This window comes from Mercenaria mercenaria, chromosome 2 (genome assembly GCF_021730395.1).
Source record: "Mercenaria mercenaria strain notata chromosome 2, MADL_Memer_1, whole genome shotgun sequence".
Classification (NCBI taxonomy): Eukaryota; Metazoa; Mollusca; class Bivalvia; order Venerida; family Veneridae; genus Mercenaria; species Mercenaria mercenaria.
This window is the reverse complement of record NC_069362.1, coordinates 13,262,047-13,288,268: the sequence shown is the minus strand read 5'-3', so window position 1 is coordinate 13,288,268 and position 26,222 is coordinate 13,262,047. Positions and strand designations below refer to the sequence as shown.

Below are 26,222 nucleotides of genomic sequence, written 5' to 3'. Positions count from 1 at the left end.
CCTTTGCCAAAATAGTAGGGTACATCTTTAATGAGTATAGGTCACTTCTCAGCCCGAGCCCCGTCGGCCCAGCCCTTGATCCGGGCCTGCAGAAAGGCCCTAAGATGGACTTTTGATGTACGCCTGATACAACAGACGGATGTTGTCCCATCGACCACAATTTTTTGAGTTCAATGACCTAGGAATGCTTTAACCAAGAATGAGTGGATTCCCCTGATGCCATAATTAATGTGTTAATACATCAAAGGCTTTGGAGAAATCCATGATGGCAACTTCAACCTAGCTTCGTTGTATTGACATATCTAAGTCATGACTAAAACCCACTAGTTGAGTTTCGAAAGACCGCCGGGCACGAAAAACATTCTGATTGTCCACCAGGATATTAAATTTATCTACATAATCTAAAATAATACTAACTGTATGCTCTAAGATCTCACAAGCTATACAGGTAATATAGATGGAAACTGGCCTATGATCTGAAGCCTTTTTCAAAAACAGGCGTTACATAAGTCTCGGACTAGTCTGAGGGTACAGAACCAGCAATAAAATTAAGGGATATATTGAAGATAGTAAAAAATGAATGCTGTCTCATTTGCACATTCTTTTAAAATTCTAGGTTTATCTGATCTGGGCCTGCTCCTTTGTATGGATTTAAATTTTCCAAATACAAATACATGGCATTTATGTAGCGCAAAAATTATAAGGTATTCTATTGCGCGTTACAATTACATAACACACATTTAAAAGATATACATTCAAAATATGAACAGGATTCTAGAACTTAGATTTAGCGATTTTGACATGTATAAATTCAGTTTTATACCACTACTGATATTTTGTATTTTAACGAGAGTACACTTATTTTTCATGAAACTGATTAAACAAATGTGTTTTCAGTTTTGATCTAAAGCTGGCTTCAGACTGAATGTCTCTTTCAGATAGCTAGGTAGATCGTTCCACCATTTGCGACCAACGACAGCCATAGATCTGTCTGCTAGTTTTGTTCGCCTTCTAGGCCCTCAGATGTTAAAGTGTCATTTTGTGAGCGTAGTCTCACTAGTCTGTACCGTTGTCGAGTAGGTACAAACATTTCCCTCAGATATACTGGAGCTGTACCATTGATGACACGGAAGACTATTACTAGGACTTTGAACATGACTCTAGCTTTAACTGGAAGCCAGTGTAATTCCTTCAGAAGTTCAGCACTTGGTTGTTCATAGGAAGCATTCATGACTACTCTTGCGGCATGATTTTGGACTCGCTGTAGTTTGTTGATTTGGTAGACTGGAATGTTTCGGTAAATAAACCGTTGCAGAAGTCAATGTGGGAGTGAACCAGTCCATGCACTAATGATTCAGTTGACTTTTGTGTGAGATGTTTCCGTATAGCCCTAAGGTTTCGTAACTGCACATGAGCTATCTGACACTTTTTCTGGATGTAATGGTCAAAGTTGAGTGTATTGGTCATGGTTACACCCAGGTCTCTGACATGATCGACGCATTTTACGTCACACCTACCAACGTTTACACTTATGATGTTCAATTTCGCTAACTGTTGTCTGGTTCCATACATAATTATTTCAGTTTTAGACTGATTCATTTTCAGTTTGAAGGTTGTCATCCATTTTATGATTTCATTGAGACAACTGTCGAGTTGTTGAAGAACTGTTGTCTCATTTTGAGAATTTCCCGCTTGAATTTTTAACGCAATTTTATGGTCATCTGCGTAGCCATAGAGATCGGCTGGATATTTCTGCACAACTCGTTTGAGAGCCGATATATACAGGATAAAGATCACAGGTCTTTATCGGGATATCGATGGTATCGAAAACTGCACTCAAGTCGATCATGACCAGAGTCTTTCTAACACCATTGTCTGTTACATTTATTTCAGACATGTGGCAAAAGGCTGTAGGTCCAAGGTTTTGGTAGATTATATAAGGTTTTGGTCATTTGTGAAACAGAAGAAAATTGCGCATTTAAGATTTCAGACATTTTCCTCTTAGCAACGCCGCGAGAATCATTGCGTAAACTTTTTTTTATAAACTTTGACCCCAGAAACGTTTTAAATGTTCTTCAGAACATCAATATCAATACTATTCATATAATCCAAGTAAGCATTTTGAGTTTTCATTTGGATTAAAGATTTATTTAATCTGTTTAAGTTTAGAAACCAGGGCGAGATCTTACCTAAATATAAGACCTGACATAACTCATATCACTTTATAAGTTCATTTTAATTGATATTTTACATTTTTTATTTTCCATGTTATGTCGAATAGGCTTTGATAGTAAAAATGTAAATTGTCAGAATATTGACTGTTGAACGTCACATGACAACTTTTTCACGTCTAATTATTTGGACTAGGCGAGATCTTTACTTAGATCTATATACGTTTACTGTATAATTTACCAAACAATTTTACTCGGTATACAGTACGACTTAAACTTATTCTTAAAGTATTCTGTTATTATTTTCGAGTTATGTGTAAATAATTTTGATACAGTTGTGCGTGCTTGGTAAATAATTATTTGAAAAATGCAAAAAAGGAACGTCCCTGGGTGGGCTCGAACCACCAACCTTTCGGTTAACAGCCGAACGCGCTAACCGATTGCGCCACAGAGACAGTTAATAGCATGGCCAGGCAAATAATATTATAATCATGTTGTCAGTGAATTAGTAGCCTGTCACATGACTTTCAACCCGGAAGTCACGAGCAAGAAATTTTATTTACTAATGTAAACACAATCGGCGAGGACACAGCGATGATTTACGAAATGTTGGTGTTTTTAACAGTATTGCTAACCACAGCAACTGTTGAGGTAAATTTTCTAGTTCAGAATGTATTTGAGACGACACTTGTCATACTTTTTCATGGCAACAGTAGTAGATCTAACTTGTGTTTGTAGATCTAGATAGCTCTACTAGTAGATCTATATACTTTACCAGCCTTACTAATTTGGCTTATCGGGATGACATATTGTGATATGATATTTTATAGTTGTCAACCCTCTAAGGGACAGCCACAGTCGAAAGTTATCACGCGGTCCCAAAACGTCCAATTATTTGGACTAAAAGTATAATATATATCCCCACACAACCTATTTTCAAACACAACCTATTTTCGACCGCCAAGGACTTTGTATGATAAAAATCTTTATAAGCCAAATTTATCAGTTGTGTTTGTTTCACTGTTTACAGCAGAGACAGAACATGTTAGGAACCTATTCACCTTCAGTTTTGGTACTTAGAAAATTATATAAATTCCATTTATGTATCAGTACTATGTTTTCATGAGGTTTTTCTTATTACTAAAAAACCTGCATATTTCCTTGTCTACTACCTATTCTTGCTTAAGCCAATATCAGTATTTATATATCTTTTGCACTAACTGTTTATTGCTTAACACATGCTTACTGCCAGAATTGTGAAGCATATTGCAGGGGCGTCGGAAAGTGTTTGATATTGGGGCCGCGATGGGTGGGGGTAGGTATGGGAGGGGGCATCCCCCTCCCGTTGGGGGGGGGAGGGGGACCCCCCCCCTTGATTTTTTTTTAAAACAGGATCATAAATGGCGAGTTCTGGTGCATTTTAGGGTACTGAATCGCATCTCAAGTCTCCAGTATTTTCTTACTATTTACATGACTATAAGCAAAATAAAGTTTAATAAACTCTTATCATAATTAATAATGTATAACGCAATACAAAGAATGCATGTATGTTTTTTTTTTGTATTTAATGTATTGAACAATAATCATTCATGTTACATTCATTTCTTATTTTTGTTTGAAATATCATTTTTTGACTGAAAACAATTTATGTAATTAATTCCTTACATCTTAGCGGTGTGATAAATCTTAACGAATGCATGTATGTTTTTTTTTTTTTGTATTTAATGTATTTAGTAATAATCATTCATGTTACATTCATTTCTTATTTTTGTTTGAAATATCATTTTTTGAGTAAAAACAATTTATGTAATTAATACCTTACATCTTAGCAGTGTGATAAATCTTAACACTTACTCCTTTCATTAATTAAAAACATGTTAATTATTTTTCTGAATTTTATAAGTTAATACCTTAGATCTTTGCGGCTGGGTATAGCTTAAACGTTCCGTTGACTAAAGACATGCCAATTAAAAACATGCTGATTTGTTCATGCGTAATTAAGTCCAGTCACGGACACGTGTGTATGACTCCAATTAACACCCCGATCGTGTCACCGTCACCACGGTAACACACTAATCTGGACAGCGTGTATTGTTTAACGCGAAGCAAAATTTAATATACTAAATATACTATACAAAATATTGGGTCCGCGGACCTGCGACTCCAACTTATGAATTTACAAAAAAATCGTTTTTGGGCAAATTATTGGGGCCGCGGTCGCAGCCCCTGCGGCCCCACTTCCGACGCCCCTGTATTGTTATTTTGACAGTGCAATCATGATGCCTGTCCTTGCAACATTTTTTTCATTTTCTAAGCAATTTGAAATATTTGGAGTGTCAAAAGCTTAGCAATTATATAATACATTGTCATATGTGACAGCTATCAATGTAGCAGATGTGACACCCTGGTTCTCTTGAGTAATTTAGCACATGATATAGTTCTTTAGATAATGCACTAACTTTTGGCTGCCATTTACTTTACCCTACCCCCATGTAATTTAGGTGCCAATTTAGGCAAGTGTACCTACAGTATATTGATCTGCCATGTTGGTTTTAGAGTTTGTTGCCAGACTTGAATTTTGGGTGTATTATGTTTGCCATGTTGTAATGAAACTACAGTAAAAGTTTCGTGCTGTTTCATTTTGCTGGAAGGAAAATACCACCTGTGGTCGAATTTAGGTTGTAAATTTTCAGCATGACTTCCTACTGATGGCTTTCAAAATGATCCTGCCAGGGATTCGATCAGTTAGAAACTTGAAACTTTAATGGTATGCTTTTATAGCACTTATGGTGATAGAAAGTGTTAGATAATAAACCAAAGATTTGGACTTGCATTTGTACAAAACTGCACAGAAAACTTGTTAAGCGGTTGAAAACTGGTTGTGCCGGGATATAGATCTACTGACTATATAGCATCAGATCAGCCTCGAAATAAGTTTGTGTTTTCACTGCTCTAATATCAGATAAGGTATGGTAAACATCATTTCATGACATGAAAGATTATGAAGAAAATTAAGGGCAGAATATTGATGCATAATTTGCTGGTTCAGAAGTTGCTAAAGCTTAATCAAATATTTTACTTAATAAGCTAAATAGATCATAATAGATCCAGATAGACAGGTTTATTAAGCAGAAAATTTGATTGTGTTTCTAGCACCTGTGTATAATGCAATATATGTTACCCTATGACATACAGTTAGGGTCGAAAATGCCAATTTAGCTTTAAGACAACTCGATCTAGCATGCCCTGGCGGGGTCGGACGTATGCTATTTGTTAAGACCTTTAAGCTATGTCATAATAATTGAGCTGCATCATGGGAAAACCAACATAGTGGCTTTGCGACCAGCATGGATCCAGACCAGACTGCGTGGACGCAAACTGTTAGGGTTCAGATAATATGAGCCGTGCCATGAGAAAACCAACATAGTGGGTTTGCGACCAGCATGGATCCAGACCAGCCTGCGCATCTGCGCAGTCTGGTCAGGATCCATGCTGTTCGCTAACGGTTTCTCTAATTGCAGTAGGCTTTAAAAACATATGTTGGTTTTCTCATGGCACGGCTCATATTATCTGAACCCTAGTAGTTTGCAGGGTCAGATGTATATAGATCTATTCTATTTAGTAAGACCTTCAAGTTGGGAATTAGTTTAATAGTATATATAATTATAGTACATACCTGTGACCCAGGATCAGATATATATTTGAATAATTATGTCTTACCCAGGGTTATACTAATTTGAATATATCTGACCCAGGGTCATACTAAATGGAATATGTCAAACTTGGGTCTCACAGTATTAAATAGCTTAAAGCTAATTCCCAACCAGGGTCATAATAAATAGAATATGTCTGACCAGAGTTGTACAAATTCTAAATATATCTTATGCAAATCTGCATTTTCAATCCTAAGGGTTACGTGTCATATTATCTAAACCCTAGTAGTCCAAACAATATGATGTTAAGCAACAGCATATTAAAATTTTACTGTTGCTGCCCTGTATAAAACATCATATGATAAAACTTTATACATCTTGGTTATAACTCCAAATGAGTAAGGCTACCAAAAACCATCCCTCGAATTGTCCAGATAATAGAACGTTTTAGGGACAAGGGGTAAACTTTTGATTTTAGAGGGACTGCAGTTATGAAATATCAGATCATAAATGATCCCAGTTAGCCATCTATCAAAGAGCTACCATATCATTTCCAAACTTGTTAGTTTTGTCCTTTTTTTTTATAATTGTCACCGTAAAAATGCCTTTGGGGTTAAAGTTTCTGATCCACGCTGATTTTATCATTCAAGGAAGTAAAAACCTTTTTTCTGACACTAAATTGTGACTAAGGTTATACTTTTTACCATTAAGATATTAAAGCCTAAATAATGTTGATTTGTTCTCACCGTCAGGTCTGCTTAAAAGCTCAATTTACTTAAATGACAACTTTCACTACACCATTATTATACCTTAAGTATTGCAAAAAATCTCTTTATTGTTTGAAACAAACTATGAAGTGTCCAGGATTATCTCTTCAAGAACCACCAGTATAGACTGTACTAGTCCAAAATTCTATAAAATATCAAGTTAAAATATACACCCTAATGAATCAAATGAGCATATATGACAAAGGTTGTACAAATTTATGTTTTTGCAGAATATGTTTTCACAATTACAGATAATAATGTTTGAAATATTTTACAGGGTTACATCACATGTGGAAGTGACACAGATTTACCAACACAGTGTTACGGTAAGCATCCAGTTTATACCATTCATTTTTAAGGTAGTTCTGCACGTTTGAAAAACCGGAAGTGATGGCGTAACGTCACTTATCCGAAAAACGTAGAATAATGCCCGGATACGGCGTACGGAAAGGAAAATCAGTTTATGAATTAAGGGCAACCTGTGAATTAATGTATTAAAATGGCACTGTTACTATCTTTCTAAAGTTAAATTATGATATTAAAACATCTTACACGTTAAATAATTCAAAATAATGTCTAAAAATTAGCTTGAAATAGGCGGTTCACTTTAATCGTAACCAAATATCTCAAAAATAAGCACACGGACCTATACATTTTATTTCATCATATTATAGGCCATATGTTTATTTATGACTGTGAGAAGTTTCATTAAAATCTACATTGTAGAAATACTTCTATTCGCGAAAATGTTATGAAAATTGCGTTTTTCCCATAGACTCCCATTATGAAAACTTGTGTGAGGTCGAAATTTTTCAAATCAGTCTAGCAAAAAATCAAGCCGTGACCCTATCTTTTTTATTTGCTGAATTTTCTTAGTATATTCCGAAGTTTTGAAAAATCAGAGTTTGATCAAATTCTACATTGTAGAAAAAAGATCGATCCTAACGTGCAGAACTACCTTAATTGAAAAATTCCATAATGATATTATTAATTATGAGTTAAAAAATATAGCTGTGGCTGACTTGAGAGTGAAGATTTTGTTTTTAGCTCGACTATTCGAAGAATAGTCTAGCTATTCTACTCACCCTGGCGTCGGCGTCGGCGTCGGCGTCGGCGTCACACCTTGGTTAAGTTTTTGCATGCAAGTACATACAGCTATCATTTAAAGGCATATAGCTTTGAAACTTATTTATTCTTTTTCTAGGTCAATTACCAACCTCACTGGGTCAAGTTCCATAACTCTAACATGTATTTTGAGCAAATTATGCCCCCTTTTGGACTTAGAAAATTCTGGTTAAAGTTTTACATGCAAGTTACTATCTCCAAAACTAATGCAGATATTGAATTGAAACTTCACATGTGTCTTTGGGGTTATAAAACTAGTTGATAGCACCAAGTCCCATAACTCTGACCTTCATTTTGGCCAAATTATGCCCCCTTTTGTACTTAGAAAATTTTGGTTAAAGTTTTGCGTGCAAGTACATACAGCTATTACTAAAAGGCATATAGATTTGAAACTTATTTTTTCTTTTTCTAGATCAATTACCTACCTCACTGGGTCAAGTCCCATAACTCTGACATGTATTTTGGCCAAATTATGCCCCCTTTTGGACTTAGAAAATTCTGGTTAAAGTTTTGCGTGCAAGTACATACAGCTATTACTAAAAGGCATATTGATTTGAAACTTATTTTTTCTTTTTCTAGATCAATTACCTACCTCACTGGGCCAAGTCCCATAACTCTGACATGTATTTTGAGCAAATTATGCCCCCTTTTGGACTTAGAAAATCCTGGTTAAAGTTTTACATGCAAGTTACTATCTCCAAAACTAATGCAGATATTAAATTGAAACTTCACATGTGTCTTCGGGGTTATAAAACTAGTTGATAGAATCAAGTCCCATAACTCTGACATGTATTTTGGGCAAATTATGCCCCCTTTTGGACTTAGAAAATCCTGGTTAAAGTTTTGCGTACAAGTACATACAGCTATTACCAAAAGGCATATAGCTTTGAAACTTATTTATTCTTTTTCTAGGTCAGTTACCAACCTCACTGGGTCAAGTTCCATAACTCTTAACATGTATTTTGAGCAAATTATGCCCCCTTTTGGACTTAGAAAATTCTGGTTAAAGTTTTACATGCAAGTTACTATCTCCAAAACTAATGCAGATATGGAATTGAAACTTCACATGTTTCTTCGGGGTTATTAAACTAGTTGATAGCATCAAGTCCCATAACTGATATGCATTTTGGTCAAATTATGTCCCGTTTCGAACTTAAAACTCTTTTGATATTTAACATTTTGGGTAATAATTTCCTGCTTCTGTGACAATATTTCGAATAGTCGAGCTTGGCTGTCTTACGGACAGCTCTTGTTTCTTTTCTTGCATGGGTAGGAAACAATTTTTAATGTTATTTAGGGGGGACATGTAATAAGAATTAAGGAAATTATGTATTCTACATAAAATAATTATGAGATTTAAATTCAGCATTATTGATTTTTACAGAAAGCCATGCATGTTCCCTTTGACCCGAAAATTGAGTGTCGTTATGGGTCTATTGGTTTACCTTAAGTGTATCAGTTTTTACAGTTCATAAGCCTAACTCTGTTTCTTAAAACATCTAGGTTATATTATATAGTTTCTTTTTGCCATACAGTAGAAGGGATGGTTTGCATGGGCCCTTATTAAGCATATTGGTGATGAAAAAGCTGTTATAAATAATCTTTTATAATATTTTTTCTATTATTTGTGGGAACCTGCATGTATTTCTGCCAATGTTTGATACATGACTGTCTTTCAAAATTACACTGATTGAAGTAGTGTTAATAGTACTTAATTAATTCTGTTGAGGAAAAGTTCTTGTGAAAACACTGTATACATACGTATTAGAAAAGTAGTTAAAAATGTAGTATGGTTGGTGACTTGACTATTTGAAGAATTGCACTCAACCTTTCACATCTTGATTTGTTAATGTGTATTTATGTAAGCTGGTCTCGGTATGGATTGAAACTTAAATAGTTGTTCAATGTGGTGATCTGACATACAGTGTTCAGGTTCCATAACTCGTCATTTTACAAAAAAAAAAGTTTCAGTTATGCAGATTTTTTTGTATGAAAACTGGTATTACAGCTAACTAGTACCCACAAATGGATATAGATTTCTATAATTCTGTTTTGCAGTTTTACAGATTTTACAAAGTTGCAGTCTGTTTAAATGAATGATATATTGATTTTAGGTAAGGTATTAGGCCCCTAATAGTAATGTTTAAAAATGGCATTTGCTGGGTATATTCTTACAGTTGACTGTGCTTTGCACTTAATTGCAAATTTTTAAAAACTTTTACCGTGCCGTTTTTTATAAATTTTGTGTACTTTATGGTATTTCCTCAAGCTCAAGTAGAGACAAATTTCAAAGTAGTGGCCTTTATCCAAAACGTTTGCAGAGAATTCATTATACCATTATTTTTTATGAAAGAAACATCAAACTATTGGTAAACAATTATAAAACTTAAAATAAAAACTGTCAGTATCATTATTTCTAGGGTGCCTCGAGTAAACAGATTTAATGAGACAGAATTCTAACTCCAACATCGAAAAATTAAGGTCGAATCCTGTGGGTCTGTTTTGAATTTTGCTCACTTCATTCAAAAATAACCTTGGGGCAGAAGTAAAACCTACCTACATTTCTTCCACAATATGTAATCTAAAGAATGAAGGCAAAATAGAGAACTTTTACCACATGTAACTCAATATTTTTGAAGATGTCTAACTCTACCCCTTCTGTTTCAGAGGTAAATTCACTTTGAACAGCAAGAAATCGCTTATCAAATGATTTTTTTCCACTTTTGTACAATAAATCAATAACAAGTCTTGAAAGAAGTAAAAACTTAAAAGAAAAAAGGAAAATAAGGAAAAAAATTTTGGTCCCAGTGGGGCTTGAACCTACGCCCCCCTGAAAATTGCAGTCAAGGTAGGTTTATGGTAGAAATTGAATACTCTTCAAAAAGGAGGTACTCTATTATGAGCCTAATACCTTAACTTATTTGATAATTGTTAATCATACTGAATGTTGCTTATAGCTTTAACCTTAACACTTCTAAATTTCTACAATGGACTGGACCATTACTCAATTTGGGCATTACCTTTATTATTTGAAGCGTTGTTCAATGAAAATTTACTGGCTGAATAGCGAACAGTGTAGACCATGATCAGCCTGTATTGATGCGCAGGCTGATCTTGGTCCATGCAGGCTGATCATGGTCTGCAATGGTTGTAATTAGGCAGAATCACTTGCTGCAAGCAGGCTAAAGGTTAAACACCAGTAACTGACTAGTGTTGGTAGATCTATCAATAGAGATTTTACAATGCTCATGCAGTCTTCTTGAATTTCAAAAATGTGTTTATATATGAAATTAATCATTTTTGTTGTAGGTTCTGGGGCATATTGTTGTGGACTGTACAATGATGAATGCTGCTGGGATTCTGTATATTCATTCTGGTGTAAGTTTTTCAGTAAAAATTGTCATGGGCAAAATATGACTGTGTTTTTAGTTCTACTATACAAAGTATATGTAGAGTTATCCTACTTGCCCCAGTGACCACATCCGCATCCACACCTTGGTTAAAGCTTTGATGCACTTCTTCTTTATCTCTGTTATCACTTGATGGATTTACTTCAGACTTAGAATAGTTATTCCCCATCGTTCACACACATCATATGATACAAGGGCCATATCTCTTGCACCAATATCTTATGAGTTTTCGCCCCTATTTACATAAAATTTCAGGTTGAAATTTTGGTGCTTTTTCAAGTCTATCTCTTTTATTACTAAATTGGTTTGATTCCAACATAAATAGTTGTTTCACATCATCACCTACAACATATGAAACAAAGTTAATAAGTATGGCACCAATGTTTCATGAATTTGATCGCATTGTCCGTGTGTCCGTGTAAGTACTTGTCCGGGCTGTAACTCTGCCATCTATTAAGGGATTTTGAAATAACTTGGCATAAATATTCACCATAATGAGACGACATGACTTGCACAAGATCCAGACCCTAGCTCCAAGGTCAAGGTCACACTTAGAAGTCAAAGGTTTACAGTGTTCATAACTCTGCCATTCATCAAAGGATTTTGAAATTACTTGGCATTAATGTTCCCCATAATGAGACAACATATCATGCGCAAGATCCAGACCCCTAGCTCTATAGTCAAGGTCACACTTAGAGGTTAAAGGTTAACATGGTCTGTTTCTTGTCCGGTCCACAACTCTGCCATTGATGAAGGGATTTTAAAATTACCTGGCAGAAATGTTCCCTATAAGGCCTAACAAAAAAATTCTTTGTTTCCGGTAACATGCTCAAAAAAATTAGGGTAGGTAGGTTGGAATTTTTTTTTTTTTTAAATTTTTTTTTTATTAGACTTTTCGGAAATTATTTTTGTGTCAAAAATGAACGGAAATAAGGGGGTTATGCCATTAGAGCATCAGTAAGTTGATTTCTAATGTCACTGACCATATTTAAAGCATAAAAGTGCAGTTTTGCAACTTTTTGATAAAAAGTTGAAAAAAATATTCTCTAAGGCCATAAAAACATTTAGGGTTGGGCCAAATATTTAGGGTAGGATAGGATACCAGAAACAGACAGTTTTTTTTACGCCTAATGAGATGATGTGTCATGCGCAAGACCCAGACCCCTAGCTCCAAAGTCAAGGTCACACTTAGAAGTCAATGTTAACATGGTCTGTTTCTTGTCTGGTCCATAATTCTGCAATTTATCAAGGATTTGAAAATAATTTAAGACAGATGTTAACCATATTGAGGTGTGTCGCTCTTATGACCCGGGTCTCTCAGGTCAAGGACAAGGTCACAAAACGATTAATATCTAAACTTTTCTGGCATGTTTTGCACAGACAACTGTAGCATTCTTGGGCATGCTGCGGTGGCATTTGTCACTAATAGTGACAGCTCTTCTTACTTATTGTTTTAGATTAATTTTGATCCATTTTCACTATATCTCTGTTATTGCAGAAGGGATTTGTTTCAAATGTAAAATAATTACGGTATTCATCATCATCATCACCCACATCATATGGCTAAATGGCACACCAATATTTTATGAATTATCTCCCCTTTTTACTTGGAATTTAAGGTTAAAGTTTTGGAGCATGTTGACTCTGTCTCTGTTATTACTTATAATAGTAAAAGACATTTGATTCAAACTGAAAATGGTTGTTCCACATCAACACCCTCCTCATATGACATAAAGTATATAACTCTGGTGCCAATATTTTATGAATTATGCCCCCTTTTTACTTTGGATTTCAGGCTAATTTACTGTATCCCGATTATTAGTGGATTTGGTTCAAACTTTAAATAGTTGTTCCACATTATAAGCCAGTTGATATGATGTATGCAGAAATATTTTATGAATTATGTCACTTTTGTAGTTAGTTAATGTTCTGATACACTTTCTTTCTATCTCTTATATTAGTTAAACTACGGTACATTTGATTATGACTATTTAAGAAATAATAAGTTCCCAAATGTGATTTATCGTAGAATAACCCGAGTTTTGAGTTCTTATGCGTAAGAATATATCACGAAGGCAGTAGGCCTGAGTGATGTATTGTTTCGCATAAGAACGAAAAACTCGGGTTATTCTACGATAAATCACACTTGGGATCTTATTATTTCGATTCTAACACGACATACTTGTATCAGCAGTGTTAGAAAAAATGGTAACTACTTTTTACGACCGTGCTACGCACCTGGATCGAATGACGTCATTGCACGCGAGTGGTTTATTGCAGAATAACCCGAGATAGATTTTGCTCTACATGTTTACAGGTTATTTGCTGGTCGTGTTAGAATATCAAATAACTTCACCCACATCGGAGTCATTAGCCACTCCAGTGATAGCTCCAGATTGTGAGATATGCCCTATTTCACTATCAAGCAACGAAACAGTCAAGTGCACTATCTCTTGTGACAGCTCTTGTTTCTTTTATGTTTTTGTGCAAATATTTTTTATGCATGCACTGCCTGAAATACAGTTTTTCTTTTCTAGATGGCCCTGTATTTCTTTACAATAAATATTGTTAATTCAATAATTAATTTCATAATACAACTTAGATTTAAAATGTAGCTCTCCTGAACTTTGTAGTTAGGTGAATTTGACTTAAAAAGGACTTTGGACGTGTCTTGATTTGATTTTTCCAAAATAATAGAGTTTGATATCGGTATGTAATATACCAAATTTCAACTGTATTTCATTGTAAAAAAAGTAACCATTTGAATTTCTCATTCCTAGTTTTTGACACGCCACAAAAACCACAGTATCTCGTGGTTGTCATAAATATCTATAGTCAATCCCATGTCAACAGTCATTGTGACCTTTAAGTGGTGTAATATAAATCATTGTGACAACTTTGTTAATAGTTAATAATAAAGGAAAAACCGATGTGATTATCATGTACATACTGTATTGCTCATTTCTGTTAATAAGAATTTCTAAAATGGGCTAGTCCATTATTCAATTTGGGGAATACCACATACTATCCAACGAGGTGATCACTGAAAATTTACTGACTGAATAGTGAGCAATGCAGACCATGATCAATAAAGATTAATAATGATTCAAATTCATTCAATTGATAGGTTTCATAAAATTTAAACTTAAAGGGACAAAATCACAAAATTTGTGTATAATACTTCTTCGCAGTTATTACTGCATGTACACCACTTTATACGTCACAAGGAAGTAAAAACTTTCTAAGGTGCATTTTATTGATAAACCAAGTTGTTTACAAACAACTTATGCGTCAATATAAAGCTGAATTTATTTTTTCTTTAAATTTCCTTTTCAAAAGGGTTGGTTATCATATTTTTATCAAGATAAACATATCATTCCCTGTAAAAATGTTGCATTACATCAAATATTGTCCATCTATTTACTTGTGACATTTCCATTAGCAATACAGTTACAGAAATTCATATTAACTTACAGTGCAACCTCCTAAGAGCAAACACCTCTGGGAGAGATGCTTCAGTGGTTAAATTAAGGAGTCAGCTGCTCAACTCAAGGGTTGTGGGTTCAAGCCCAATTAAAGTTATGACCACACCTCAAATGACACCAGTACTGGTTTTTTTCAAGAAAGAAGATTTCGGAATCATTCAAATAAGCTTGAAGTTTTAGTCACTATCGAGCTACAACAAATTAGTATGAACTAAATAACTCTGGGAGGAGATTGAATGTGTTTTTAGCTCGACTATTCGAAGAATAGTCTAGCTATTCTACTCACCCTGGCGTCGGCGTCGGCGTCACACCTTGGTTAAGTTTTTGCATGCAAGTACATACAGCCAACAATTAAAGGCATATAGCTTTGAAACTTATTTTTTCTTTTTCTAGGTCAATTATCAACCTCTCTGGGTCAAGTCCCATACACTGACATGTATTTTGAGCAAATTATGCCCCCTTTTGGACTTAGAAAATTCTGGTTAAAGTTTTACATGCAAGTTACTATCTCCAAAACTAATGCAGATATTGATTTGAAACTTCACATGTGTCTTCGGGTTTATAAAACTAGTTGATAGCAGCAAGTCCCATAACTCTGACTTTCATTTTGGCCAAATTATGCCCCCTTTTGGACTTAGAAAATTCTGGTTAAAGTTTTGCGTGCAAGTACATACAGCTATTTCTAAAAGGCATATAGATTTAAAACTTATTTTTTCTTTTTCTACATCAATTACCAACCTCACTGGGTTAAGACCCATAACTCTGACATGTATTTTGAGCAAATTATGCCCCCTTTTAGACTTAGAAAATTTTGGTTAAAGTTTTACATGCAAGTTACTATCTCCAAAACTAATGCAGATATTGATTTGAAACTTCATTATGTGTCTTCGGGGTTATAAATCTAGTTGATAGCAGCAAGTCCCATAACTCTGACCTTCATTTTGGCCAAATTATGCCCCCTTTTGGACTTTAGAAAATTCTGGTTAAAGTTTTGCGTGCAAGTACATACAGCTATTTCTAAAAGGCATATAGATTTGAAACTTATTTTTTCTTTTTCTAGATCAATTACCAACCTCACTGGGTCAAGTCCCATAACTCTGACATGCTTTTTGAGCAAATTATGCCCCCTTTTAGACTTAGAAAATTTTGGTTAAAGTTTTACGTGCAAGTTATTATCTCCAAAACTAAATGCAGATATTGATTTGAAACTTCACATGTGTCTTCGGGGTTATAAAACTAGTTGATAGCAGCAAGTCCCATAACTCTGAACTTCATTTTGGCCAAATTATGTCCCCTTTTGGACTTAGCAAATTCTGGTTAAAGTTTTGCGTGCAAGTACATACAGCTATTACTAAAAGGCATATAGATTTGAAACTTATTTTTTCTTTTTCTAGATCAATTACTAACCTCCCTGGATAAAGTCCCATAACTCTGGCATGTATTTTGGGCAAATTATGCCCCCTTTTGGACTTTGAAAATTCTGGTTAAAGTTTTACATGCAAGTTTCTATCTCCAAAACTAATGCAGATATTGAATTGAAACTTCACATGTGCCTTCGGGGTTATAAAACTAGTTGATAGCAGCAAGTCCCATAACTGATATGCATTTTGGCCAAATTATTCCCCCTTTTGAACTTAGAACTCTTTTGATATTTAACCTTTTGGGGTAATATTTTCCTGCTTCTGGGACAATATTTCGAATAGTCGAGCTTGGCTGTCTTATGGACAGCTCTTGTTTGTACAGGGGCTGTTGCTCAGGAGTGTTTGATTCACTAATTTATATAAATCTAAGTAATTGTGAAAATATATCGTTCTGTATTGGTAGAGAGGCATTTGCATTCCTAAGGTGTCACTTACAGATGTTACAATGTATAAGGTATCTGTGCTTTGAATAGAAAATGACTGAAGTTTCTGAGTTAATACTTCCAGGTGATAATTATGTCTCTCCCAACTGGGCGAGACATATTGTTTTTGCCCTGTCCGTCCGTCACACTTCATTTCAAACTTCATAGGGTGATTGTACATGCAGAGTAGATGACCCCTAATGTTTTTGGGGTCACTCTGTTAAAGGTCAAGGTCACAGGGGCCTGAACATGGACAACTGTATCCAGTTCATAACTTGAGAACCACTAGGCCCAGAATGTTGAAACTTAGTCAAGTTAGTGGGATGATTGGACATGCCAAGTAGGTGATCCCTATTGCAGCCAACCATTAGTGTCTCTTTGACTTTCGCTCTTGTCCCTTATTGACTTCTTGCGTATATGACTATGCATTGGGGAAGACATGCGCTTTTTTTACAAAAGCATCTTCTAGTTAATTGCAATGATGGACTGTACAAATAGTCTACAGTAATCTATTTACAGGGTTTTGGTTCATATGGTTAATGGTAATGGTTTTCATCATATCATGCGCCATCTGTGTCTGTATCAGACGTCGTCGTCGTTATGTTGCTAATCCTAGATACGTCATAGTTGATGGTACCCAGGCATCGTACGGATCAATACCACAAGTTTATGGTTACCCACCTGCTGGAGCTGGAAACCAACCGACAGGGCCTCCAACGGCACCTGCATATCAGGTAAATATGTCATAGTATTTGAATTATGCTTTAGTATCATGCAAAAAGGGCTTTATTTAAGTACTAGTAACCGTTTCTTAAGTTTTTCAGAACAAGCTTTGTTTCTCTATTTGCTAAACAAACTTTACCCTGTGTTGTATTCCTTATGGATCATACTTTACCCTGTGTTGTATCCATTATGAATCATACTTTACCCTGCATGTTTCCGTTGTGGAGCATACTTTACCCTACATTGTACCCATTATGGAGCATACTTTACCCGACATGTATCCGTTGTGGAGCATACTTTACCCTGCATGTATCCGTTGTGGAGCATACTTTACCCTACATTATACCCATTATGGAGCATACTTTACCCGACATGTATCCGTTGTGGAGCATACTTTACCCTACATTGTACCCATTATGGAGCATACTTTACCCTGCATGTATCCGTTGTGGAGCATACTTTACCCTACATTGTACCCATTATGGGGCATACTTCACCCTGCATGTATCGGTTGTGGAGCATACTTTACCCTGCATGTATCCGTTGTGGAGCATACTGTACCCATTATGGTGCATACTTTACCCTGCATGTATCCGTTGTCGAGCATACTTTACCCTACATTGTACCCATTATGGAGCATACTTTACCCTGCATGTATCCGTTGTGGGGCATACTTTACCCTACATTAGATCCTTTTTGGAGCTAACCTTACCCTGTATGTATCCTTTATAGGGTGTATTTTACCCTACATGTATCCTTTGTGGAGCATACTTTACCCCACATTGTACTCATTATTATGGAGCGTATTTTACCCTACATGTATCCTTTGTGGAGCATTATACTTTACCCTGCATTATATCCTTTTGTGGAGCATACATTACCCTGCATTGTTTCAATTGTAGAGCTTACTTTACCCTACATTTATCCACTGGGGTCCTTCTTTACCCTACATGTATCTATTGTGGATTCTGCCTACATGTATCAGTTGTAGAGCCCCATTAAAACAGAATATTGTAGGTAGTTATAATCAGGTTGTAGTGATAATAGGTGTACATACAAAATTTGAAAAAAAAAATGCTTTGTAAAACACAAACCAATTACAATCAAAAATATGTGCTGTACATTCTGACAACTTGAATTGCTTAAATAATACTGTATTAAATTCAAAACTGTGGCTCTTTTAAACTGGCTTGTTTTGGATGTAATACATTGTACTAACCTCCTTTACATTTGTTTTTCTCTGTTATAATGGTGTTTCTTTTCATTGTCAGTTAGCCAGTCAGGAAATATTTTCATTGTCAGTTAGCCAGTCAGGATATACTATCATTGTCAGGATATACTATCATTGCCAGTTAGCCAGTCATGGAAGATTTTCATTTCCAGTTAGGCAGTCAGGAAATATTTACATTGTCAATTAGCCAGTCAGGAAATACTTTTATTGTCAGTTAGCAAGTCAGGGTGTACTATCATAGCCAGTCAGGGAAGATTTTCATTGTCAGTTAGCCAGTCAGGAAAAAATTACATGGTCAGTTAGCCGGTCAGGGTACACTGTCATTGCCAGTTAGTCAGTCAGGGAAGATTTTCGTTGTCAGAAGAATTGAGAAAAGTGTAGGTCAAAGTTTCTTATTTCTGTTTATTTTCAGGAGAAGCCACCAGAATACAGTGCTGTTGTTGCAAACTGAGTAGTACAGGGAAGTCACTAAATCTACTCAAGTTGTATTTATTCTTTAATGAGGAAGAGCTTGTTGATATAGTAATAGACATATTTACCTTTTCAATGGCTGAAGAAATTGTGAAAAATTGTTGGACAAATTTGTACTGCCCTTCCTAAGAACTGTGTTGATTCTTGCTTTAGATATTTTTCCAAAAAATAATAACCAAATTTAAGGCTATTTCAAGAGAGATTTTTCTATGGATTTTATAGTTAAAAAAGTGCTTTAAAAATAAGATGAGTGTATTAAATATTTCTTATTAATATTTGTTTGAACATATCTTTACTTTATTCTGGAAGTTATGTAAAGTGCCTTGCTTTTATATGTTAAAGATGCTTCCACATGTACATTCCATTTTTATTTTTTTGGCTTTTTTTTTCACATTGAGTAAGAAATTGTAAGGACTGTGAGGTTTGATTGAAAAAAAGTATGATCAGAATGGTTCTAATTTTGTATATTTATGTGCAGTTAAGTACAGTCTTAATAGCTTTTCCTATAGACTTGCATTCTTTTCTAACATGTATGAAATAGGTAGATGAAAGATAATTCAAAATAAACAAAACATAAATTTACACACCAACATTCTATGATGAAGTAATGTACTGGGAAACTTACAAACAGTTTAAATTGGGGGCATTTATGTCAATTTTTAGCTCACCTGTCACAAAGTGACAAGGTGAGCTTTTGTGATCGAGCGGTGTCCATCGTCCGCCGTCCGTTCGTGCGTGCGTCCGTAAACTTTTGCTTGTGACCACTCTAGAGGTCACATTTTTCATGGGATCTTTATGAAAGTTGGTCAGAATGTTCATCTTGATGATATCTAGGTCAAGTTCGAAACTGGGTCACGTGCCTTCAAAAACTAGGTCAGTAGGTCTAAAAATAGAAAAACCTTGTGACCTCTCTAGAGGCCATATATTTCACAAGATCTTCATGAAAATTGGTCAGAATGTTCACCTTGATGATATCTAGGTCAAGTTCGAAACTGGGTCACGTGCGGTCAAAAACTAGGTCAGTAAGTCTAAAAATAGAAAAACCTTGTGACCTCTAGAGGCCATATATTTCATGAGATCTTCATGAAAATTGGTCAGAATGTTCACCTTGATGATATCTAGGTCAAGTTCGAAAGTGGGACATGTGCCTTCAAAAACTAGGTCAGTAGGTCAAATAATAGAAAAACCTTGTGACCTCTCTAGAGGCCATATTTTTCATGGGATCTGTATGAAAGTTGGTCTGAATGTTCATCTTATTGATATCTAGGTCAAGTTTGAAAGTGGGTCATCTGCCTTCAAAAACTAGGTCAGTAGGTCAAATAATAGAAAAACCTTGTGACCTCTCTAAAGGCCATATTTTTCATGGGATCTGTATGAAAATTGGTCTGAATGTTCATCTTGATGATATCTAGGTCAAGTTCGAAACAGGGTCATGTGCGGTCAAAAACTAGGTCAGTAGGTCTAAAAATAGAAAAACCTTGTGACCTCTCTAGAGGCCATACTTGTGAATGGATCTCCATAAAAATTGGTCAGAATGTTCACCTTGATGATATCTAGGTCAAGTTTGAAAATGGATCACGTGCCATAAAAAACTAGGTCAGTAGGTCAAATAATAAAAAAACCTTGTGACCTCTTTAGAGGCCATACTTTTCATGGGATCTGTATGAAAGTTGGTCTGAATGTTCACCTTGATGATATCTAGGTCAAATTTGAAACTGGGTCAACTGCGGTCAAAAACTAGGTAAGTAGGTCTAAAAGTATTAAAATCTTTTGACCTCTCTAGAGGCCATATTTTTCAATGGATCTTCATGAAAATTGGTCAGAATGTTCACCTTGATGATATCTAGGTCATTTTCGAAACTGGGTCACGTGCGGTCAAAAACAAGGCCAGTAGGTATAAAAATAGAAAAACCTTTTGACCTCTCTAGAGGTCATATTTTTCATGAGATCTTCATGAAAATTAGTGAGAATGTTCACCTTGATGATATCTAGGTAAAGTTCAAAACAGGGTCACCTACCTTCGAAAACTAGGTCAATAGGTCAAATAATAGAAAAACCTTGTGACCTCTCTAGAGACCATATTTTTCAATGGATCTTCATGAAAATTGGTCAGAATTTTTATCTTGATAATATCTAGGTCAAGTTCAAAACTGGGTCACATGAGCTCAAAAACTAGGTCACTATGTCAAATAATAGAAAAAACGACGTCATACTCAAAACTGGGTCATTTGGGAAGAGGTGAGCGATTCAGGACCATCATGGTCCTCTTGTTTCTTCATTTTACCTTTAATGGAAAATTAACAGAATTTTCAAAATTTGTTTCTTCTGTACAGGCCTGCAAATATGTATTTATTTCATAAAAGATGCAAATAACTATGCAGATAAGAAAAAAAATTAATGTATATATATCGTTCTAAAAGTGTTAATTATATTAATGTTAAGATTAAGAAATTGCAGTATTTTTAGAACAATATGTATGTTTGTTATTTTGTTTTGGGTGGAGCACCATTTTTAACATATATCAGTTACTGGTACATTAATTTAGGAAATACATGCAAGTGGATGGGGAAAATGGTGTTGTGATCTTTTGTTTGGCTGTTTCAACGATCAGTCTTCCTTGGTATGTCTTGTTATGTCAAATATGAGTGAAATGCATATTTTAGCATAATTTACCTCATTTTTATTGGTAATGCTCACACTTAACTAGTCCTGATATACAGTATATCTCTATCAAGTGACTTACCATACTTGATTTAACTGTATCTCAAGTTTTAACACTTGAACTGTTTTTTTAGAACAAAAATGTATGTCAGTTTCTGCAGGCAGTACCACATGAATTTGTAGCACAGTTTAGGTTGTGCAAACTTTTTAATTGAAAAAAGATCTATGTTGCCATATTAGATTAGGACATGAAGATATAAAATGTCAGTGACTGAAATAGACTTGAGAAGAAGTCTGGTACAGTTCCTAAAATTTTTGGGGGAGAGGCACTTAGATTTGCCTTTGTCCATATGTCTGCCTGTACATCCGAATTTGTGTCATGCATATCTTGGTATTTGACCTAGTCATCAAACCTCAAAGGATTGTTATTCAGTGTGTGAAGTTATGTACCTGGTGTTCAATTTTGATTTAACACAGCCGGACCAGAGTTACTGCCCTTGACTTAGTCAAAATTATGCATACAGTGACAGGTGAGGGTGCACCAGTGTCCTATGGACACACATTAGTTCTAGTACTATTAAACGGATGTGCAAGGCTGATCATGATCTACACTGGTAGCAAAGGCAGAATCAGTCGTGTCCAGCATGATAAGGGTTAATCAATTTACAGTGGCTAAGTGCAGTAACAATAAATGAATATTATTGCTTTTATTTTGTAAAATTCAGTTAGAATGCTGTCATTTGTTTATAATTACATTTACGTTTTTATATAAAGCTTTTCCCATCACCCTCAAGAAGTTTAAATTTAATTTAGAAATGAGTAAACATTTTTCACTGACCCATTACTTGATTAAGAAATGGTGAAGTAATGTCAGTTATTCGAAGCTTTTGCTTTTAGGTTTAATTAGAAATATGTTTGTCTAGACTTCCCTTTCCTATCAAATATTAAATTTTGTGAACTTTAGTGGGAGAATATTTTGTTCCATGAAAAACTTATTTATGCAGTGGAATGTGTTCTTATTTCTACAATAAGCTGGGTAAATTTATATAATATACCCGTAATCAAAGGATGTGTGTATGATTCAGGGTACATAATTTACACACATAAATTCACATGAAATGAAACATTAATACTGGTAAGGCAAGGCAGTTTCCACAAAATTAATTGTTTGGTTCTTGCGTTTGGTCTATTGGCTGTTGAAAAAGTGAAAAGGCTCAGAGCTGAACCAGTAAAAATAGAAGTCCGACAACAAATATATCATTCTAGTTTTCTGAAAAATTTAAAGGGGTTACTGTTTATGTATTTTAAGTTTAACATGTCTTGACTACCTACAATAATAAATGTTTCATTTTACTTGTTAGTTAGACAAACTATCAAATTTATTATATAAACCTTAGTTTTTAAAATTGATTCTGTTTTTACATTTTGCGAGGTTATTTCATCTATGAATATGCAAAATATATTTATCATTCTGTGTCTATGTTAGATTGGTTGATGCAAGTTTTTAACCTGTTTTTCATTCTGCAATCTGTATTAAATGTTGTGCAATATTCCTTGGTAACAGCGGTTGCTATCAAAGTTTGAGATTACTGCGATGTATGTTTTCAAGTTGAGTTTTCAGTCTTGCATTTTAAATTGTGTTGGTTTTATAAAATACTTTTATGTTGTTTGACTCGGCTGTAAATACTTTAACAGTTAAAATGTCTTTTTTTTTTATAAATATTAAAAAAAACTTGAAAATGTGCCTTACTGGTATTAGGTTTATGATGTCATCCTGTTTTTCTATAAAAATATGCATTATAGTTTCACTTAATGAGCTTGAGGTTAAAAAATAAATGACTGAGCCATGCCATGAGAAAACCAACATAGTGGCTCTGCGACCAGCATGGATCCAGACCAGCCTGCGCATCTGCGCAGTCTTGTCAGGATCCATGCTGTTTGCTTTCAAAGCCTAATGCAATTAGAGAAACTGCTAGCGAGCAGCATGGATCCTGACCAGACTGCGTGGGTGCACAGGCTAGTCTGAATCCATGCTGGTCGCATAGCTACTATCTTGGTTTTCTCATGGTGCGGCTCATATATACATGTATATATATAAAGAGGTTTTGTCAGTGCAGGTATTGTTTTTTAGAAAGGTTGTATTTTCTTTGACATAAAGATCCTTACTGACATTTTTTTTATGTACATGTGCTTCAATAGTTGTATCTATAGTGCTGATATTAACTTGTGTCTTGTATTGCCTTCATTTTTTTTTTTAAATATGTGCGCTGAACTTATTCCTCAGGGGTGGGGGGCATTAATAAGGGAATATATGGTAGATATATTCCTCTCTATGTATTTTTAGCTCACCTGAATGCTCAGGTGAGTTTTTGTGATCTCTCGATGTCTGGCGTCTGTCAACATTTAGCTTGTGTATGCGATAGAGGCTGTATTTTTCACCTGATCTTCATGAAATTTTGTCAGAGTGATTGCCTTGATAAAGTCTAGACAAGTTCGAAAATGGGTCATCTGTGGTCAAAAACTAGGCCAGTTGGTCAAATCAAAGAAAAGCCTTGTGTATGCGATATAGGCTGTATTTTTCAACTGATCTTCATGAATTTTGGTCAGAATGATTACCTTGATGAAATCTAGGCCAGGTTTGAAAATGGGTCATCTGCGGTTAACAACTAGGTCACAAGGTCAAATCAAAGAAAAACCTTGTGTATGCGATAGAGGCTGTATTTTTCAACTGATCTTCATGAATTTTGCTCAGAATGATCGATGAAATTTAGGACAACTTCGAATATGGGTCATCTTTTATCAAAAACTAGGTCACTAGGTCATATCAAAGTAAAAGCTTGTGTATGTAATAGAGACTGCATTTTACACCGAATCTTCATGAAATTTGATCAGAATGTTTGTGTGGATGAAATCTAGGCCAAGTTTGAATATGGGTCATCTGGAGTCAAAAACTAGGACACCCAGTCAAATTAAAGAAAAACCTTGTGTAGGCAATAGGGGCTGCATATTACACTGGATATTTATAAAATTTAGTCAGAATGATTGCCTTGATGAAATCCAGGAGGATTATCAGTATGGGTCATCTGGGATCAAAAGCTAGGTCAAATCAAAGAAAAACGTGTTTGCCATAGAGGCTGTATTTTTCAATTGATCTTCATGAATTTTGGTCAGAATGATTTCCTTGATGAAATCTAGGTTAAGTTCGAATGTGGGTCATCTTGGGTCAAAAACTAGGTCACTAGGTCAAATCAAAGAAAAACCTTGTGTATGCAGTATGGGCTGCATTTTACACCATATCTTCATGACATTTGATCAGAATATTTGTTTGGATGAAATCAAGGTTGAGATTGAATATGGGTCATTTAGGGTCAAAAACTAGGTCACCCGGACAAATTAAAGAAAAACCTTGTGTAGGCAATATGGGCTGCATTTTGCACTTGATATTCATAAAATTTAGTCAGAATGATTGCCTTGATGAAATCTAGGCCAAGTTCAAATATGGGTCATCTGGGAATCATGTTTACACTGTTATGATGTGTTTCTCAGGTGAGCGACCTAGGGCCGTCTTGACCCTCTTGTTTTAAAATACCTTGAGGGGAAAGAGCTGAATATTTATTTCATGTGGTTAAAACTTTTTTTATATCTTCCTCATTGCATTGCACTGAATGGATACATCTGTTCATGTTCTCAGTAGTTCATTGAACCACTGTAGAATTGTTTCTGATATTTCCTCATCTAGTTCCCCATATTTCTTGCATCAGCATCTTGAGTGGGGTGTTCATATTATGGTGAAAGGTACTTTGAAATCAAATATACCTTCAATATTAATTGGAAACAAAGGTGTCTAATTTAAATATATATATATTAATTACAAAGGTTTCCTTTTACAACCACATTAGATACATTATCTATCCAAGGTTATTAGAATAGAACACAGTAATCAGTACAATTTGAACTTGATCATATGTGCATGAGTGTACGCTATTTCAACTTATCTTTGTAAGTTGCGAAATCAGTAAAGATGTAACCACATGGATTTAGTATATGTAAACAGGATACAGTCAGTATACTATTAATAGAACATTATTTTATATAACTGTTTATTTGTTGCATAATACAGTATAAATGGTGAATATTTAACAAGGTATTATAATTATTGAAGCTTTAAGAACGAGGTGGTGTAACACATCATATAACCAGATACAAAGTTAATGATTTACAAGTGGTATGAAATGTCATTATTTCTAATAAATATTGTGTATGTGAATTTTGTTAAAATCATATTGCTTGTTATGGAGAAGTCTGAATAGATTTTAATTAAATCCTAGTAAATCTTTTTATATTGATGTCTTAACTGAACCATACTAGCCCATATTTGTTACCAGACATGTTAAGTGTCTGGTCTTTAAAGCAAAGGGAAAGTCATTAATGTTTAGGAGCAGATCATTAACTCGCTTATTTCAACACTGGTATGATATGAACAAGTTTACTTCACCAGTATTTTGTTGGCTGATTGTAGCTCCCGTTATTAGACTATTTCTAGTAGACCAGTGTGCAAGGTTCTCTCAGTAGTGAGTAGTATCCAAAGGTCAGGAGTTTGATCCAAGGGAAAGGTCACAAGGTTGACCCCATAGGATGTATTAAAATGGAACCCCCATCCAAACACTTGTTGTGAAGGATGG

At 35.0% G+C, this 26,222-nt stretch overlaps 1 protein-coding gene and 1 non-coding gene across 2 annotated transcripts; one reads left to right on the top strand and one right to left on the bottom strand.

The window, feature by feature from the left end:
* Positions 1-2,552: 2,552 nt before the first annotated feature.
* On the bottom strand, positions 2,553-2,626 carry Trnan-guu (transfer RNA asparagine (anticodon GUU)). The gene has a single exon. It is a non-coding gene; the product is annotated as a tRNA-Asn (tRNA).
* Positions 2,627-2,713: 87 nt separating this feature from the next.
* Positions 2,714-25,876, top strand: LOC123563236 (WW domain binding protein 1-like). Its single transcript, XM_053530326.1, has 5 exons — positions 2,714-2,822; positions 6,869-6,917; positions 11,026-11,094; positions 16,974-17,188; positions 18,821-25,876. Exons 1-5 carry the CDS (start codon positions 2,766-2,768, stop codon positions 18,857-18,859), a joined length of 429 nt encoding a protein of 142 aa, XP_053386301.1. The 5' UTR covers positions 2,714-2,765; the 3' UTR covers positions 18,860-25,876.
* The last annotated feature ends 346 nt before the right edge of the window (positions 25,877-26,222 follow it).

Coding starts and splice junctions, on each gene's coding strand:
- LOC123563236 (XM_053530326.1), top strand. CDS start 2,766: ATGATTTACGAAATGTTGGTGTTTTTAACAGTATTGCTAACCACAGCA. Junction 11,095..16,973: donor TTCTGTATATTCATTCTGGT/GTAAGTTTTTCA, acceptor ATCTATTTACAG/GGTTTTGGTTCATATGGTTA. Junction 17,189..18,820: donor CAACGGCACCTGCATATCAG/GTAAATATGTCA, acceptor GTTTATTTTCAG/GAGAAGCCACCAGAATACAG.